Source organism: Marmota marmota, unplaced genomic scaffold (assembly GCF_001458135.2).
Source record: "Marmota marmota marmota unplaced genomic scaffold, marMar, whole genome shotgun sequence".
NCBI classification, from domain to species: Eukaryota; Metazoa; Chordata; class Mammalia; order Rodentia; family Sciuridae; genus Marmota; species Marmota marmota.
Window position 1 is genome coordinate 7,454,446 of NW_026000153.1, and position 17,895 is coordinate 7,472,340.

At 53.7% G+C, this 17,895-nt stretch overlaps 1 protein-coding gene across 1 annotated transcript; it reads left to right on the plus strand.

Moving 5' to 3' along the window:
* Positions 1 to 13,374, plus strand: Aqp1 (aquaporin 1 (Colton blood group)). The gene is made up of 4 exons (XM_015490198.2): positions 1 to 466; positions 9,794 to 9,958; positions 10,245 to 10,325; positions 11,365 to 13,374. The coding sequence occupies exons 1-4, from the start codon at positions 83 to 85 to the stop codon at positions 11,542 to 11,544; spliced, it is 810 nt and encodes a 269-aa protein (XP_015345684.1). The 5' UTR covers positions 1 to 82; the 3' UTR covers positions 11,545 to 13,374.
* Positions 13,375 to 17,895: the final 4,521 nt, after the last annotated feature.

A 17,895-nucleotide genomic window follows, 5' to 3' on the forward strand; every position in this document is an offset into this window, starting at 1 on the left:
GCCCAGCCCAGGCTGTGGCTCAGCCCTTCGAGGGAGTTGAGCACCAGGCAGCCAGCGGTCTCCGGCCAAGCCCCCTGCCAGCATGGCCAGTGAGTTCAAGAAGAAGATCTTCTGGAGGGCCGTGGTGGCTGAGTTCCTGGCCATGACCCTCTTTGTCTTCATCAGCATTGGTTCGGCCCTGGGCTTCAATTACCCAGTGAGGGGGAACCAGACGGCGGTCCAGGACAACGTGAAGGTGTCACTGGCCTTCGGGCTGAGCATCGCTACTCTGGCCCAGAGTGTGGGCCACATCAGCGGTGCCCACCTCAACCCAGCCGTCACACTGGGGCTGCTGCTCAGCTGCCAGATCAGCATCTTCCGGGCAGTCATGTACATCATCGCCCAGTGCGTGGGGGCCATCGTCGCCACTGCCATCCTCTCGGGCATCACCTCTTCCCTGCCCGACAACTCGCTTGGCCGCAATGATGTGAGTGGGGGACCCCAGGCTGGGGGTGGTTCTAGAATGGTGCAGAGCAGGTACTGGTGCCATCCTCTACCCATTGCGCAGATGGGGACACTGAAGAATGGAGAGGACAAGAGGTTGCTGGAGGTCATGTAGAGAGCTGGGGCTGGAACTCAGCTATGTTGCGGCCCAGGACATGTTTTCTGCCAAGCACTGTGGGAATCAGAGAGCCAGAGAAAAATGTCGTGCCAAAGTCCCCTGCAGAGACCTTAGTGTGAGGAATGAGCTCTGAAGGCAGCTAACTTCAGGCTGTAGTTCTTCAACCCTTGACTGTAGTTTCTTGGCTCTCCTCAGTCCGGCCTGGGCAGCTGCTCCCCTCTCTGTAGCCCTGCACCTGGGCAAACTCTACCTGGCATCCCCAGCCAGGCTGAACGAGACGTCTGCATGTCTGCAGCCAGTTCTGCAAGTGTGTGTGTAGGGCATCCTCAGGGAAGCCCCCCACTCTCCCACAGGTCCCTAAATCAACTTCCCCTAGGAAGCAGGGCAAGCGCCCCTTTCCATTCCTCTGCCCCTGGGAATCCGGGAAAGATAAAGGAATGAAAACTCTCCCAGGGTCTGTTTGCAGGTCGTTTTCCTGGATGGCAGTGAGGGTAGAAGGCAGGGCTGGCCCCACAGTTCCTGGGTGCTGAGGGGTGTGGCATATGTGTTTGTGTGTGTAAAGTTGCAGGTGTGCATGTGTCTGTGGGCATGGGTCTCTGAGCCTGTGTAAGCTGTGTGCACATTTGTGTGTGGGAGTGAGTGTGTAACAGCATGTGCCTGTTGCTCCTGGCTTGGAGGACAAACAGATGTTAGCAACTGGGTGGCAGTTGCTGAAAATAATCACTCCCGGCTACTTAGCACAGCTAAGTGGCTGTTGGTGGCGGCTGCCTGCTGTCACAGACCTGGGCTTTTCCAGCTCCTCAGCCAAGTGCAAACACTGAGTGCCCTTGGGCCTCAACAGGGGACAGTTTGACCTGTGTGGCTGCTAAGGCTTGAGGGATGTCTCTGAGGCAAGTAGGCAGTGGGTGGGGGGCACCCTCGCAGGAGGGAAAGAGATTCGGAGCAGAGAGGAGGAACTCAGGATAGAGGAATGAGGCTGCGGGGCTCAGCAGGGCAGGCAGCAGGTGCAGGATGTCGGGAGACAGCAAGGGCTCCTTGGAGATGGCAGCGGGCAATTACAGTCCTCTTGTGTCCCAGTCAAAGTTCAGGTCTTGGTGCCAGCAGCCAGGGAGGCTGGGTTAAAGTCTGGTGCAGAGGGAACTGGCGTGGCCCTGCCGTGGGGGATTAGCACTCCTTGTGTCACAGTGACACCTCACCAGCCCTCTTTTGAGCCAACCTCTGCTCAGCCCAAGATTGAAGATTAGCTCTGCAACTGGAGTTTAGACTTTAGCCAGGGAAGATGTGGCTGCAGCAGGTGTAAGGAATGGAGCTGGGGGAGGCTATGCCCCTCCAGGCTTCTGTCTCTCTAGCAGGAGCAGAGATGGGTGACCTCGGGTGCACAGGGTCAAGTTCATGCTGGGTAGGATGGATGTAGGCCCCACCCTTTTGCTTCTCCGAACTCAAGGTCCAGGCAGGACCCACAGAGTGGCTGGAGAAGGCTTTGCATCTCTAGTATGGGCATCTGAGGCAGGGGCAGGAGGGTGGGGTCCCTTATGCCCTCTCTGGCCTCCATTTTCCAGAGTCACCTCAATACCTGGGCTGGGCAGGTTGCAGATGGAGGAGAAAATGGAGCAGCCTCATGTGTGGGGCCCCATGTTGGGCTAGGAGGCAGGTGCCCTGGGTTTAAGTCCTGTCTGCTACTAACTGGTTGAGTTTCCTTGGAACTGACGTCCTAAGGCTCAAGAAGGAGCCTCGGTCTGGTAACATCATCGGCTGTGCCCAGGCTAACTGTTTCATGTTGGCTTAAGCTAATCACCCAGCCCAGGAGGGTTTGGTTAAGAGGAACCCCCTCAGGGTCAGTGCTGAATGTAAGGGGACTAGTCATTGTTGTGGGGATCTGGTGCTGCCTTGTTCAGACAATGGTCTTGGGGGTTCAGGAACACACGTCTAGGCTTAGAAACAGAGAAGGAATGCCCCCCAAAGAGTTTCCCCCCAACACTGGCCCTGGGGTCTGGCGGAGTCTTGGTGGCCTCCCTGACTCCAGAGGGTCAGAGGACAGTCATTACAGCAGGTGACACACTCTTTCCTCCATGCCCCCGGGGAGGCTCTAGCAGCCCCTCTGTTCCCTGGCTCCACCCTGGCCAAACCTGGGTGGGGTAAGTGGTTGGCATGGAGATTTCCAAAGAAAATAGGGGAAAAAATGTGGCAGGAAGTGGTTGGGGTGAGTCAGGGGGTGTCCTCCGGGGACAACTTTCTCAATTGAGTCAGGGCTCAGTATATACCCTAGAAAGACCACAGCCTCCATCCAGCCTGTAGGGTCCTGGCTGGTCCTAAAAGCCAAGCCCAATTTTGGCTAAGGGTGAGTAACTCTGAGGCTGACAGTTACCCTGGCCTGTCTCTGCCCTGACCCCGTCACTAACACCTATGTAAACCTTCACAACTAACTAGGCCTAGGTGACCCTGGTTCTGATCTGTGATGGGACACAGCAGGGCGTAGCTGGCTTGGGAAGTGGAGGATGCCGAGGGCCTACAGCACTGGCCAGCTGTTTCCATTTTTCCCCTCCCGCCAGCTCCCTGCAGCTGGGGTTGCTAGGTGCAAGTGCGGGGCTGGGTCAGCCAGAGCCCACAGGCCTGGGGCAAGATAAGCCCTGTGCACAGCTGCCTATGATAGAGGGCAGCAGGCAGGTGTGATAAGAGGTGTCAAGGCGGGCCTGGGAACTTTTGAACTGGTGGGAGGATCAGGAGGGCTTCAGGGAGGAGGAGCCCCATGAACTTAAATGTGGAGATCTCCCCAGAGAGGGAAGGAACTCTAGATAGAGAACTGTGTGTGCTCAGGCAAGGGGGCAGTGGAGGCCATGGCTTGGGAGCATTGGGTGTGGCCAGACTGGGGGTCAGAGTTGGAGTCTGGGGTTCCAGAGAGTGGTGGGCTCCAGATTGAGGCCAGGGTCTGACAGCACGTAGAGGGACTGCATTCCCAGAGCCTGTGAGTTCAGCCATCCTGGAGGCTCAGGCAGAGGGAAAACCTAACTTCTTTGGGACCATCTCTCAGCTCTGCTGATTTGGGGCCTAAGTGCTTGGAAAATGCTTCCACCTGTTGCTTCAGGGCCTCAGTCCTAAATGCCTCCCCTTCCCCAGGGTCCTGGGCCTCAGTTTCTCCAGCTGTAGAACTGCCACCAGTTCTGTCCCAGAGTTGAGGCCCCTGCTGCTTCCTCCAGGGCTTAGGTGTGGGCTGCAGAAAGGAAAACCAGAGTTCTAATGATCCTGCCCGGGAGAGGCTGGGGGCTGGCTGATGGTGCCCTAGCTGGGACGTATAATTACTGTTTCCAGCCAGAACCAGATGAGGGGGAGGGCATGGAGAGGTAGGAGCTTTGCGGCGGAGACTTCCCTCACTGTGGAAAATTCTGAGGCTGTCTCCCCCAGTAGAGCCCTCCCAGCAGCCTGGCCAATGCCAGTGTCACCCACCTGGATGCTTGGCCCTAACTAGGCTCACCCCGGGAGCCCCCATCCAAAGGGGCAATGCTCAGAGAGGGCACCCCACCCACTGGGGTGCCTTGTTAGGGGAGAACTTGCCCCCACCTCTCCCTTGGACCCCAGCCCCCTCTGCAGGTCAGGCAAGCTTCCAGAAGTGTGGGGTGGGGCTATAAGCTCATCACAATCCAACTTGGCAGTCCGGCCCAGCCAGACCTCAGGGCCCAGAGAGAGCCCCCACTTTGTCTAGGGCCCCACCCAGCAGGGATCGTCCAGCATTAGCCCACTAGGCCTTTCCCCAGGCAGATCCTGGGAGCTGGCTAGGGAGCTGTCCTGAAGGTGAAGGAGTCTTGGGTTCTTGCTGGCAGAGGCTCCCTGGGGTCCCTGAACCCTACCCTGTAGAAGCACCAGTGAATCTGGGGTCTTCCAAGCAGCTGAGATTGGAGCCTCACACTTGAAAATATGGACAGGAAAATGTTCCTGAGACCCTATGGGTGGTCAGGGTCCCCTCAGTCAGGCCTCTCCCTGGGGACGGGAGGAACTCCTCCCCTGCAATGGCATGGTGCTCAGGGACATAGGGAGGAACTGTCTGCACTCATCTAAGTTACTGTCCAGTGAGGTGGGCACACCCCAAGGCTGGAGCCCACAACTCAAAGATGGCAGAAAAGGCTGGAAATGTTTGTTCTCCACCCCTGTAGCAGTTCCTCTCAGTGCCTGACATTCCAGTCAGGGATCCTTTCAGCAGCGGGTTTCTGCTCAGTGTAAAGAAGAATTAGTTTTCATTTGGGAAGCAGCTGCTTCTAAGTTAATAAGCTCCCTGTCCCCAGGGGTGGGCAAGATGAATCTTCTCAGCAGGGAGGTTGCTTTGGAGGTGCCTGGTTTGCAGAGCTACAGTGGAGTGGCAGGGAGGTTCTGTGACATAGGATCTGGGCTATGTCTGAGACCCCCAGAGGGGTCCTGCACTCAGGTTTCTGAATCTTGGCCTGGAGGGTGCCAGCCCGAGGTCAAGAGGGAGAAATCCTAGAGACTGCCTGGGGCTCCGGCCTGAGCCAAGGCCTCCATTTTACTACTGGGGAAACTGAGGCCCATAGATGCATGGAGACCAGTCAAGTTGCTCAGGGGGTTATGTCAGGGCAGGACCATCCCTCCCGCCTCCTGCCTCTCTGTCCTTGATTGTTTTCGCTGCCTGGTGCACACACTCATGCTGCACAAATATACATACTAGTACATATGCATGTGGCACACACGGGGGGGCACACAGGAGACTCACGGATGGATGTCCCATTCAGGCCCTGGGATCCTGGGGGGGTGGAGGGTTCTTCAGTGGAGCCTCTTCCTCTCCCTGCCCTGGAGTAAGGAAAAGGAGGAGGGAGGGAAGGGGGAAGCCATAGCTTTGTTTATTGTTTCTTGTCAGGAAGATGAAATGGCTTATGGGAGCATATAAAGGGCCCTTTGAGACTTGCTGCTTCTCACTTAAGGGGGCTCCTTCCCTTCCCCATCACCCACCTCCCCAGCCATTAGTGGCACCTGCAGTGTGTAAGTGTCACCAGACATGCATGCAAACACACGGTGCTGCCACCTGGGACCTCACACTGTGCAGACCCCTGCCATGCAGAGCGTGTCTGGCTAAGAGCTGGTGTCGTGTATGACATGGTTCAGGGATGGGTCAGGCACACTTGGCCAGTACCTGACCAGTTGGTCTAAATGTTCCTTGTGGGCTTAAATAAAGTGCTTATCCTCTAATTTGGGGGAGCCGGGTTTTTTTCTCTATTCCTTAGATCAAGCTTGTTAATTCTGTTCAATTCCTCCCTGTTCCTGTTATTAGCATTTTTGGATGGCTTTGTTCTCCAAATTTCTAAGGGAGGATCGTTAAATTTTTTCACTCTGTGAGTGGATCAATCCAATGCTCCTTGTCATTCTGTCAATCTTTCCATTGTTTATTTTTAGGCCACAGTGTTTAGGGCACACAGGATTATGGATTTTTGTAGTTCTTTGACAGATTTTTTTAATTTAATTATTATGTAATAAATCTCTCATGCTTTAACAAAAAAGAGAGAGACTCATCCCTGGACACGTGGTTCTCAGTAGATACAGCAGACACTAATCAACAAAGACACACAGAGCACACGAAGCCATGGACACCCCCATATGCACGTGTGAACACTCACAGAGGTGGCACCGTAGGGCCCACAAGGCTCCCCTCCCTTCCCAGTGCTGAATCCTGCAGGCTCTGGGCGGGTAGAAGAGGCTTCTGTGTCTCCAGTTCTCTTTTCTTCGAGAGCAAATGCTCAGAGCCTGAGCCAGGTCTGGCTCCGAAGCCTGCTGCTTCCCAGGGATGGGGTGCCAGGGTACCCAGGCCAAGTTGGGTGCTCTGGGTCTTAAAAGCTACCCTGTCGGCCTGCCCATGGGTGGCAGGGAGGGTTCTGATCCCATTTCATGGTGAGGTCAGTCTTGGGCTGTTCTGGAGCCTGGGACACACTGGCAGTCTGTGGAACTAGCTTCCCAGCCCAAACAAGGAACAACCAGCTCTCTCGATGGCCAGCCAGCTGCCTAAGAGTGTGGAGTGGCACCTGCAGGGGGTGAGGATCCTGGCTTTGCTTTCACCTCCCCTCTGTCATCTCACTGAGCCTCTGCACACACCAACTCATAAGGCCCCAGAGTCCAGTGATGGCTCTATCTTCTTCCAGCTAGAAAGCAAACACAGGTCCTGCATCCAGAGAATTCCCTGGAGCCAGTCTGCCTCTAGAGAAGCTGGGAGGTCCAGAAAACTAGACTTTTCTGCCACTTCTGTGAACACACATGGAGCTCCCCTCAACTGGTTTGGGCAGGACGCTGATGGAGCTCCCAACCAGAAGGAGATAATACACCCACCCCCTCCCTGGGGAACACTGGCTTCTCTCCCCAGGATGTGCAGAGTTCAATGAGGACATGGCAGCATGGGGCCGAAGTTAATTCCAGCCTGGGACCCTGGAAAGCCTTCCAAGGCTTGGAGCTGCTGGTTCTGAACGGGGCCCAGAATGATGAGCTGACACGGGTTCTAGGCTTGGTTGGAGAGTTTGTATATTTCTGACACTTCTGAAGAATGGTGTGGATTATTCTGTTATTCATACTGGCAGCCAGAAAACTAACTGTTAGGTTTTTACTTTAATCAATGTAATAGAAGAACCAGGCCAGGGAAAACTATGTGGGAATGTACACACACACACACTCACACACACACACTCACACTCACACACTTCCAATTACAAGTGACCACATATGTTATTGGTCCTCTTTAAGCAATTGTTTCAAATTCAATGGGTTGAACACAGTCACCTAGGGCTCTAATCTTTTACCTGCTCTTTCCAGGACGTCAAGTTTCCATAAGCCTTTAACTGCCCCTTCCAATGATGAGTCATTAAGTTTTCCCAGATCTGATTAACTCAAGTGCATTCAGCAGTCAAAGAAAGGTTCAGCAGAAATCAGGGGAGGCTTCCTGGTGGTGGCGGTGTTGGAAGAGGAAGGTGCCAGCCCTATGATTCTCCGTAGTCAGAAAGGGGGTTCCTTGTGGAGTTCACAGGCCAGGTGGCTGCCGCCTCAGAGCACTGGGCCTGGAACCAGAGCTGTTCTGCTCACTTAGCATGGAAAAGGCTGCCTTTGGGCAGGGCCAGGGACTCTCAGACCTGGTTAAGAACAGAGAAAGAGATAAGTGCATCTGTGAGAAGGGTGGGATGGGGAAGCACAGGAACCACTTACAGCAATGTCTCCTTCATCCTCGAGGAAAGGCTGGTTTCAGGATTCCTGCCAGCTAGCAATTAGGCCGGCTCTGGAGAGCAGAGGCAGGAGCAAAAGAGGAGCCTGAAGTTCACAGTGGGCTCAGGCTCCCAGGCTGAGTGTGGATGAACCTGTCCTCACAGCTCCCCCCTGCCAAGCCATCCCAGCTCCGGGGAGGCCTGTCGGTAGTTCCAGCTACCCTCACTCCCATCTCTGTACCCCTGTGCAGGGCAGTCTTTTCCCCTCCTGCCTGTCCCCAAATCCTGTGGATATGATGAGAAAGAATCAGAGCAGGAGCCTCAACCACCACCACCCTGACCCCTCCTGCCTCTGCAGCCCTTTCGAATGTCGGAGAATGCCCCCATTGCCTTTGAGACTTCTCACGGCTCTAGAGGGGACCATTAGATCCATTTTGCAGATGCACAAACTGACGACCAGAGAGAGTCGGTTCTTGCTCGCATTGCCAGCAAGTAAAACAGCCAGACCCCGAACATGGGGCTTCTGCTCCCAACAGCAGACCTTGGGGTGGGAAGAGAAGTGGGCATTGCCCTGAGGGCTGGCCAGCCAGAGGGGATGGAGCGCTGGGGTCAGCCAGAAAACACCTAGAGCTGGGGCTGTGAATCAGGGGAGGGGATGTGAGTCATTCCCAGCCAGTGTTGCAGACAAAGGCGGGAAGAGAATTGTTCTTTGTGCGGTGGCCTCGGGCAGAGCTGGGAAAACCTCTGGAGGAGTGGAGGAGGTATGCCCCCCCACCTAGGATTTTAGAGAATCCTGGGAGACACCCCCATGCTCTCAGGCTGGAAGCTAGGAGGTGAGACTTCCATCTCTGGCTTGTTTGGACAGAGCGGCCCAAGTGGCACATTGGGGCATCTTTGCAAGTGAGACTGTCAGCGTGGTCCACCTCCCTTGCGTGGGTGCATCTGGCCCCGGGAACCACCACATTTGGAACAGGTGCAGGGACTCCATGAAGAGGGGTCTTCCTGTGGCAGCTGCAGGGAGAGAGAGGGCTCCGGTGACCTCATGGCAGCTTTTATTCTCTTCTTTTTCCATGAGTCATGTTTCTAAAAGTGGCCCAGGAGCAGTGGCAGCCAGACTGTAGTGGCGGGGGCCTATGTGGCCAAAGAGAGGGAAGGCAGGGCCAGGAAAGAGAGAGAGAGAGAGAGAGAGAGAGAGAGAGAGNCTCTCTCACACACACACACACACACAGAGAGAGAGAGAGAGAGAGAGAGAGAGAGAGAGAGAGAGAGAGGAGAGAAGGAGGGACGAGAAGGGCAAGGCCAAAGGCAACAGGAGAGACAGGGAGTGGGACAGCCAACTAGAGAAAACTCTCAGCTGGGTATGGTGGGACACGTCCTAATCCCAGCTACGCAGAGGCTGAGGCAGGAGGATTGCAAGTTCGAGGCTAGCCTCAGCAACTTAGTGAGACTGTCTCAAAATAAAATAATAGAAAGGGCTGGGGGTAAGGCTCTGTGATAAGTAGTCTCTGGTACTAAAACAAAACAACACTCTCCAAGCTCGGGGATTTTCTGATGTAGCAGGACATGGGGTAGAATGTTCTGGACTTTGGAGATGAAGCAATGTTCACAAGGCCCTCCTACCCACCTGCTTATCTTCTTCTATGAAAGTCTCTGATGGTCTTCCCCTGGACCTGGGACTCGCCCCTCGCCCCTCCCCGATCCTTGGCTCTTCGAGGATACAGGAGCCTGGAAGTCACTGATGCAGAGACCCTGCCCCACCCAGGCCTCGGGGCAGAGAAGGGCAGGGTCCAAAAGCACTGGGGCTGCTGAGCAGGAGCTTCATCAACAGTTGTGAGAGGGGACAAGGCCCTATTGCCACTACCTGCCCTGGTGCCTGGGTGGGGTCTGGCCCCTCTAGGCCCAGTGAGGAGCTGAGGTTCTGGTCTTTTGTGCCTGGTCCTGGGAGTCCTGGGGGTCTCCAGACACAGTTGCTGCCTGCCCTGTTCACTGGGCCTCCCTGCCCCTCTCCCTACAGCTGGCTATTGGTGTGAACTCAGGCCAGGGCCTGGGCATCGAGATCATCGGCACCCTGCAGCTGGTGCTGTGTGTGCTGGCCACCACCGACCGGAGGCGCCGTGACCTTGGCGGCTCAGCCCCCCTTGCCATCGGCCTCTCTGTAGCCCTGGGACACCTGCTGGCCGTAAGTGGGGAGCCTTCCCAGGTGGGGTGGTGGTGGGGAGGGCAGGGCCAGGGCAGCTATGGGACCCCTGGGTGGAACTCCTGCCATGGGGTGAGGTGATGGGCAGTCCAGCTCTGGGGGTGCAGGTGCCCAGGAGAGGGACCTCCGACTCTCGTCCTTCCAGGTCTGATCATCCCTTCTTGCTGTACTTCCCTGATTGTTCTTTCTCTCTCTCTCTCTTCCCCCACCCACCTCTGACCTTGTCACTTTCTTGGCTCCTCTGATTCGCCCCTCTCCTTCCCTGCAGATCGACTACACAGGCTGTGGCATCAATCCTGCCCGGTCCTTCGGCTCCGCCGTGCTCACCCACAACTTCAGCAATCACTGGGTAAGCCACCCACTTGCCAGGGAGGGTGGAGGAGGGTCTCATTTGGTGTCACATGGGGAGTCTGACCCTGCCTTTATGGTGTCCTTTCCCATCACAGAGGCTCTGGGAGATATCCAGGGCAGAGGAAATCAGGAAACTGAGGCCTGAGATGAAGGGGTTGGTGAGATCAAATGGCAGAAGGATTTAGGCCCAGCCTCTGCTCTCCCGGCTTGGACCAGCCCCCAAGTCCTCTTAGCAGCATGGTGGGGAGCCTGGGGTTGAATCCCATTCCTGCTATTTTCTTTCTTTCTTTCTTTTTTTTTTTTGTACCAGGAATTGAACCCAGGGGTACTTACCCACTGAGCCACATCCCCAGTCCTTTTTTATATTTTATTTAGAGACAGGGTCTCACTGAGTTGCTTAGGGCCTTGCCAAGTTGTTAAGGCTGGCTTCCAATTCACGATCCTCCTGCCTCAGCCTTCCGAGCCATTGGAATCACAGGTGTGCACCACCACACCCGGCTCCATCCCGGCCACTTCTGATTCAGTGTGAGCTACCTTCTTAGTGCCTCGGTTTTTTGAGCTGTGAAGAGGGCATATGGTAGCTTCTCCCTGCCAGGGTCACCAGGAGCAGGGAGGGACTCCCTGTCTCTAAGCTGACCTCAGAACAAAGGAAGTGCTCTACAGTTTTAGCTCTAATTATTGCTGATGGGTGTGTTCCTGGCCAATCTTTTTTTATTTTATTCTGTATCTGGGGCCCTTCTAAGGCTGGGGAGGTGGGCTATGAATGGCCTTCCTCAGGAAGTGTCTGGTACTAAGTCCCCACGAGGCAGGGGGCTGCCTGCTACCACACACCCTGGCCTGTGCTCATTCTGGGACACTGGAACGTCCCCAGGTTGGGATCAGCCCTGCCCACCTCTATCCTGGACACAGAAAGGAGAGAGCCCATCCACTGGGGTAGTGGGAGAGGATAACTCAGGAAAGCTTCCCAGGAGAGGGCCTTTGGTGGAGCTTCTGAGACCTGACCAGATGCCCACTGAACGCACCTGCTCTGTTTCTAGATTTTCTGGGTGGGGCCATTCATCGGGGGAGCCCTGGCCGTGCTGATCTACGACTTCATCCTGGCCCCGCGCAGCAGTGAGCTCACAGACCGCATGAAGGTGTGGACCAGCGGCCAGGTGGAGGAGTATGACTTGGATGCCGACGACATCAACTCCAGGGTGGAGATGAAGCCCAAGTAGAGAGGGCCTGGCGCGGGCATCCGAGTGGGGGGTGGGGCAGGGACGGGCAGAGGGAGGGGAGGGCTGAGATCCATATCGTAGACACTCTGACAAGCTGGCCAAAGTCACTTCTCCAAACATCTGCTAGACCTGCAATGGTCAGGCCTCGTCTGGGGCATTTCTATTTCTTTCTTTCTCTGTTTCCTGGCCTCAGAGCTTCCTGGGGACCAGGTTTACCAATTCACCTACTCCCTCGATGCCACTGGAGGAGGTGAAAGAGAGGGACTCACCTGCTAGTTGTCCCCTCAGAGTGTGTTAGGAGGTGTGCCAGAAAGTCCCCCCTCATCCCAAAGTTGCTCACCACTCAGCTGCCGCAGGTGCCGAGTTTCCGCCATCATTGCCTAGTGCCTTGGGCACAGCCCTGCTGCTTCTCCCACGCACCTTGCCCCCCAGGGGTGCTTTGAGTGGCAAGAGATCTCAGTAGATGCAGTGGGGAGGGGAGAAGCTCCAGACAAGCTTTGCCTCTTTGGCCTGGCTTGCCCCAGGGCCTCCGCCTTGGACTTGCTGCCTGGCTGTGGGATTGTCCTTATCATAGGGCCTCAGTGATCTCTATCTGTGCAGTGGCAAGGACAGGGAGCACCGAGTGGGTTCTGTAAGGGTAGAACCCCATGGGTTCTAGAAGGCATTGTCTAGACCAGAGCATCACTTCAGCTACTTGCCCTGTGCCCTTTCCCCAAGTCCAAGCCGGGTCCACATGTCTGTGTGCTGTATGCAGGTGCAGGCAAGCTTTGAAGGAAAGAGGGACAGATAGTCCAGGTCATTGGAAATGCTTGTTCCCCATGGAAGAGTGTCCCCATGCAGGGTCAGCTGTTACAGAATGAAGACCTGGAGAGGGTGAAGGAAGAGTGCCCGGGTTCCCTATTGGGTTTTAGTTGGTCTTTCCAACTACCCCAGTATTGACTGGATCATTATGTCACCTCTTCACTTTCTCTTGCCAGTGTCGACACAGGAGAACATCATGTGGGTGGGGGCTTAGTTAAGAGCACTTGGGTTTTCCAAGCCTTGAGGATGGAATGATCCCGATGTGGAGGCAGATTCCCTTGGTGGACTCAAGGTTTGCAAGTCCCACTGATCCTGAGCAGGGACGACAATGCCCTCCCTTGTACATGAGCTTGTAATTAAAGGCATTGTGGGCAGCTGGGTGACCCACACAGGCATGCTGTGTGACCCCAAGCCACTGCCTTTCTTCCCTGTTGGCCTGGAGGACAGAGGTCAGCCTTGACCTGATAGCTCCCACTATAGCTCCAGGACAGTCAGAGCAGAGTCTTTTGGGGACCTGAGTCCATTCAATCCCACCGGGAACAAAGAAGTTTCACCACTGTGCCCTTAGCCACGATGCCAAAGGAAACCAAGAGACACAATTATGCAGGTATTTAGAAGCAGCAGGATTACCAAGAGGCCCTTAGTGTCCACCAACACATCACATCTGAACACTCTCTTCTCCATCCCCTAACAGGAACCTTTAAACAATTTAATAGATAAGGAAACTGAGGCCGCAGGTCCTACAGCTAGATAATGATTTGGTCATCCTTGCAACCAAGGCCACGTCTGGCTACTCCCTGGACTGTAAGGTGGACTCCTCTTATTCTCAGCTTCTCAGTTTGTGCCTGGGCAATGGCCAGGGACCAGGAGGGGTGAGGGTTGTGATGGTGGGGAGGGACAGACCCACCCCTGCCTGGTTCTGTCTGCTACATGTCAGGACCTTGCATCTGTCTGCTCTGCATATATGTCTCTTTGGAATTGGAATCTTATTATATGTTAAGAAAATAAAGGAAAATGACTTGTAAGGTCTTCCGACTTCCTGTAGTCTGTTTTGTTTTGCTTTGTTTTGGTGCCGTGTCCCTGCAGGGCTTCTCTGAGTTTGTGAGGAGACTGGTCCCACTGCTAGGGACCCATCCTGCCCTCCTGCCCTCAGAATCCTTGGTCTCAGGGATGGACATGACTTTACCACAGGACCTCCTCAAAGGGACCCAGAGTTTCTCTGCCACAAACAGGGAGACTTCAGGGGCCACAGGGTTGACTTTGAAGTTCTGGGGGCAGCTGAGAGGGGCAGGGGTTCTGACCAGTTAAATGGAAGCCATTTGGGGTTCTGGAGGACAGAAGGGATGGAGAAAGCAAGACTGAAGTCTGACAGTCCTATGAGCCCTCTCTATTCTCCTCAGATGAGGGCCCAGGAAACAGCAGTCTGCCAGGCCACTCTTCTCCTTCCCTTGGCCTCTCTTGAGACCCCCACCTGCACCTGTGCTATGTCCTGGGCCCACAGTCTCTGCCCCAGAGAGCTGGGGCCCGTGGGTGAGAGACTGGCTCATCAGGGTCAGAAGATATCAGTGCTACGTTGAGCTGAGACCCGGTTCCTCCCATCCCCACCCCTACCACGCACACATGCTTAGGCCTATTTTCTCAAAAGGGGGCCAAATCTCCTGAAAAATTAAATGCCTGGCAATAGGAAACAGGCAATGGGGCAGCCTGAGGCTTCCTCTGAGGCCCAGAGTCTGAAAGGCTCTAAGAACCATCAACCTCATGAAAATCTCTGTAGGCACATGGGCATGTATCACCATGGGTAGAGATCCGTGGAGGCTCCTGCCTCCCTCTGTGGAGGGCTTGGCTGATGACATTAGGGAGAGTTGGTCAGGTAGAGCCAGGATCACCCCAGGGAGGGCTGAGACAGCGTGGTTGCAACAGGCTTTCTTATTTCGGTGCACACTGGGTCGCTGGGCTGTCACAGCCTGTGCAAACTGCCCCAGTTTCTCCCAGGTGGAAGATGGGCTGGTGTGAATGGGAGAGGCACCATCGGGCTGCAGAGCACTGTAGAAGCTAGTGCCCTGCAACCTGGCCCTGCCTGTCAGGCTGTGCCGAGTCTCTCACAGCCCTTCCTGGCTTGTCTCCTTGTGTTGCCCTCTCCTCCCTCCCACTGTGAGGGTCTCGGCTACCTCAACCCTCACCCCTGCTCATGCACCCCAGCTCCACCTTAATCCCTCCTCCATGCCACAGGAGAGCCTTTCTTATTGCATTGCTTCTAGGAGTTATGTCTTCTAGAATTCTAGACTCCAGAGGTAGGGCCTGAAGAAGAGGCCGGGAAGTGGTGTTTCAGGCGTACCTACTGTGTGTGAGGAACCTCCCAGTGATATAACGTGCATTGTCCCCAATTTTCATGACAAATTTGGAAGGTGGAGAGGTTCACATTTATAGAAGTTGTTGAGGTCCCTGAAGGTGAAACAATTTTCCCCAGGCCCCACAGAATTGAGAATTGAAACTGTTCTGTGTGGCTTCAAAGATTGGGTCTTTCCCATTATGCCATGGAGTGTTTTGTTGCAATGCCCCCTGTTACATTTAGCTCTGGGCCAGCGGAGAAGCCAGGCTATTCTGCAGCTGCAGACACTGCTGCAGAATGGTGAGAGGGAGGAATGAGGGAGGAAAAGGACTGGCTCTAGAGCCTCTGGCATCAGAAGTCCATTCATTCCAGGGCTGGCTAGATATGGTGTCCTGAGACCTATCGGCCCAACCAAGCTGAAGCTGCTTCCCTAGCATTTGTCCTACCCCTCTCTCTGGTAGCAAAATAGCTCCTAAACTTGCTCATACACCAGGGTTTATGAGAAATGGAAGGGCAAAGCTGCACCACCAGGCATAATAATGCACTAAAACAGGCCTCAGCTACTCATTGGGCCTAGGCACACTAACTTTGGGATGAGGCTATTCCAGATTCCAGCCACAACCCAGGGGCTCAGTGTTCCTGGCCCCTATCTTCCTGGGGGTATTCCATCTCTGTTCTGCTCAGATTCTATTTGGCCCAGTACAGAGGAGAGAATTTGAGGAATAACTGTAATGGGGTGGGGCTCCCTGGGCAACTAGAATCCTGTCTGTTTTGTTCATCAGAATTTAATTGAGAGTGCAAATTTCCTGGAAGTTTCCAGGACTCAACCTTTGTCCCTGGGTGGCTAAATATTCAAGCAACTGCCCATGTGAGGTGCCTTGGTGGGGTGCACCTCACCTTTTGACTGAGTCTCTACTGAGATTGACCACAATCATTTCCTCTGGCAGATTCCTCCAAGGCCCAAGTTTGAGACTTGCACATAGGGGTGGCTCAGCCAGCCCCCTAAAGTATGCCCTCTACAACTGGCTTACAAGGAAGCAGGATGTAATCCACCAGTCACCGAATCCTAGAATATTTGTCTTTTCATTAAACTCACAAGGGCAGAAAAGCTGCAGTTATACAATTGCCCCACCTATTCTGAAGCCCCTTAGGAACCTTGGCAAGTATGGAATATTTTCCAAGGAACATCAGCCAGAGCCCTGAAATGAACATTCTTATCAGCTTGAAGCTGGCTTTCAAGCACTCTGCCAATCCATCACAGGTTCTAAACATTTTGAAATCTGGGATCCTTGGAGACCCATATTTTCCTTCTTGATATATCATGTTCTCCTTCAAGATCAAGAGGATACCTTTCTCTGGGTGCTGGAGAGGTGCTGAGAGGTCTATGGGGAATAAAATGAATCTCCGAAGGCATCCTGGACAGGATCAGCCAACTGGTTGAACATAGATGGATGGAGCTTCCATGGGGTCAACCGCCCATGACCCTGGCCCTTACTTCTGTGCCATTATCCATCTCAAAGTTCACATGGGCTCAAAGAGGGCCCGCATGCAATTGGGTGGGCAGCTTAAGAAAGTCACTTCCCACTCTGACCCCAAGGAACTCTGAGGACTTGGTAGGTGCAGGAACGGCTCTCCCCCTGTTGGTGTTTCCAGGCTGGTCCTCAGTATCCCTGAAATTATAGCCGCAGATTGGGCTGGAAAAGCACTGGAGGGGTTGGTGCCAGGGCCCCCACCCACAGCACCACCAGGCCTGTGTTGCCCGCTAGGATTTTTCCATCGCTCCTGTAGGGCATACCTCCACTGGTCAGAAGGCTCTCAAGGAGGGGACAGTGATTAATGTTTTATGGACGAGCTGCTGGGCATGATGCCTTGTTTTCTTTAGGTTTAGAATACAATGAGGACGATGAGTGGAATTTGCTGCTGAGCAGGGGACCTGGGTGAGGCCATTCTTAGGGCCCAAGGACCCAAAGGTGGCGATGTTTACTGTCCTTAGTTCCCAAAAGGGGGCAAATGCAAAGGTAGGAAAGGCAGTCCAAGCTCTTGCTCGCAGGGATGGTGTCATCGGCCCGCAAGAGAGAGTCAGTTCCTACTCGCATCTTGGCCCCTGTGTGCAAAGGGGCCTATGATTAAGGGTCTTCAGTGGACTCTGTGAGCTCATCCTGCCCAGGTGACTGACTACTTGATTCCAAGAAAACAACTTTCTTGGCATGTGCGATGTCATTTATTTTGCTGTTCTTTCTGGCATAACTTTCTGGTGTGGGGTGAGAGCACAACTCATGGGTAGTTATACAGGCTAATGCAACCTCACCTGTGCTTAAAATAGTGAAATACTTCTGGGTGAAAGAAAGCATTCAATTCATACGAGAGAGATGTCCATCCAGTGTTAGAAAAAGTATGTGTGCGTGTGTGTGCGTGTGTGTGTGTGTCTCTGTGTGTGTGTGTCTGTGTTGGTGTGTGGGGACAACTTAGCCTGTCATCCTCTGACCTGTTCTAAGAACCTCCCAAGTGATTCTCACTCACAGAATAGCTCTGATTTAGTTTTGGGGACTTGCATAGACCCAGGATTCTAAACTCTGGAAACGTTGCCTGCAACTAAGCTGGCCATGCAGTTGGAGGCTTGAGAAATGCCCTCTGCCCATAGTTGCACTGTCTACAATAGACATCACCGTGGGGTGCCACACTCAGTTTACCTGCCACCAGCCTGCTGCCCCTGTGGAATATTGGTCTGAGGAGGCCAGCCTGGTGGGGATTCATTACAGGGGAATTGGCACATGATTTTCAACTAGTTACCAAGTAGGCAAGAGATCCATAATTTGGAGAAGAGAGTCATCTATTCTTCCTCTGTAACATGAGAGAAGGAGAGGAAGAGAGAGACTTGATAAAGGAGTTTAATCCACTAAAAGCAAAACTAAAGAATTAAATAAGCATGGGAAGCATTCTGAAGCATTGGGGACCAAGGAATATACTTAAAGTCTTGAACATTCTGAAAGGGACCAACGTATCTCTGACACCTTACTTGACACAGCTTTCTTATTTTTTAAGTTTAACTTATACTTTTTACAATGCAACTCAAATAGATATAAATAACTTATGCCTCTAAAGAAATCAAACAGAAAATAAATAAAATAAATAAAACCTACAAAACCAAGAAAATTTATTTTAACTATGGAAGTTTAGGATTGATGGCTGGGGGTGATATCCAAGCCATACAAAATATTGAT

Excerpts from the sequence above, each read along its gene's own strand:
- Aqp1 (XM_015490198.2), top strand. The coding sequence starts at position 83 with ATGGCCAGTGAGTTCAAGAAGAAGATCTTCTGGAGGGCCGTGGTGGCT. Across the intron at positions 467-9,793 it reads ACTCGCTTGGCCGCAATGAT|CTGGCTATTGGTGTGAACTC; the intron begins GTGAGTGGGGGA and ends CTCTCCCTACAG. Across the intron at positions 9,959-10,244 it reads CCCTGGGACACCTGCTGGCC|ATCGACTACACAGGCTGTGG; the intron begins GTAAGTGGGGAG and ends CCTTCCCTGCAG.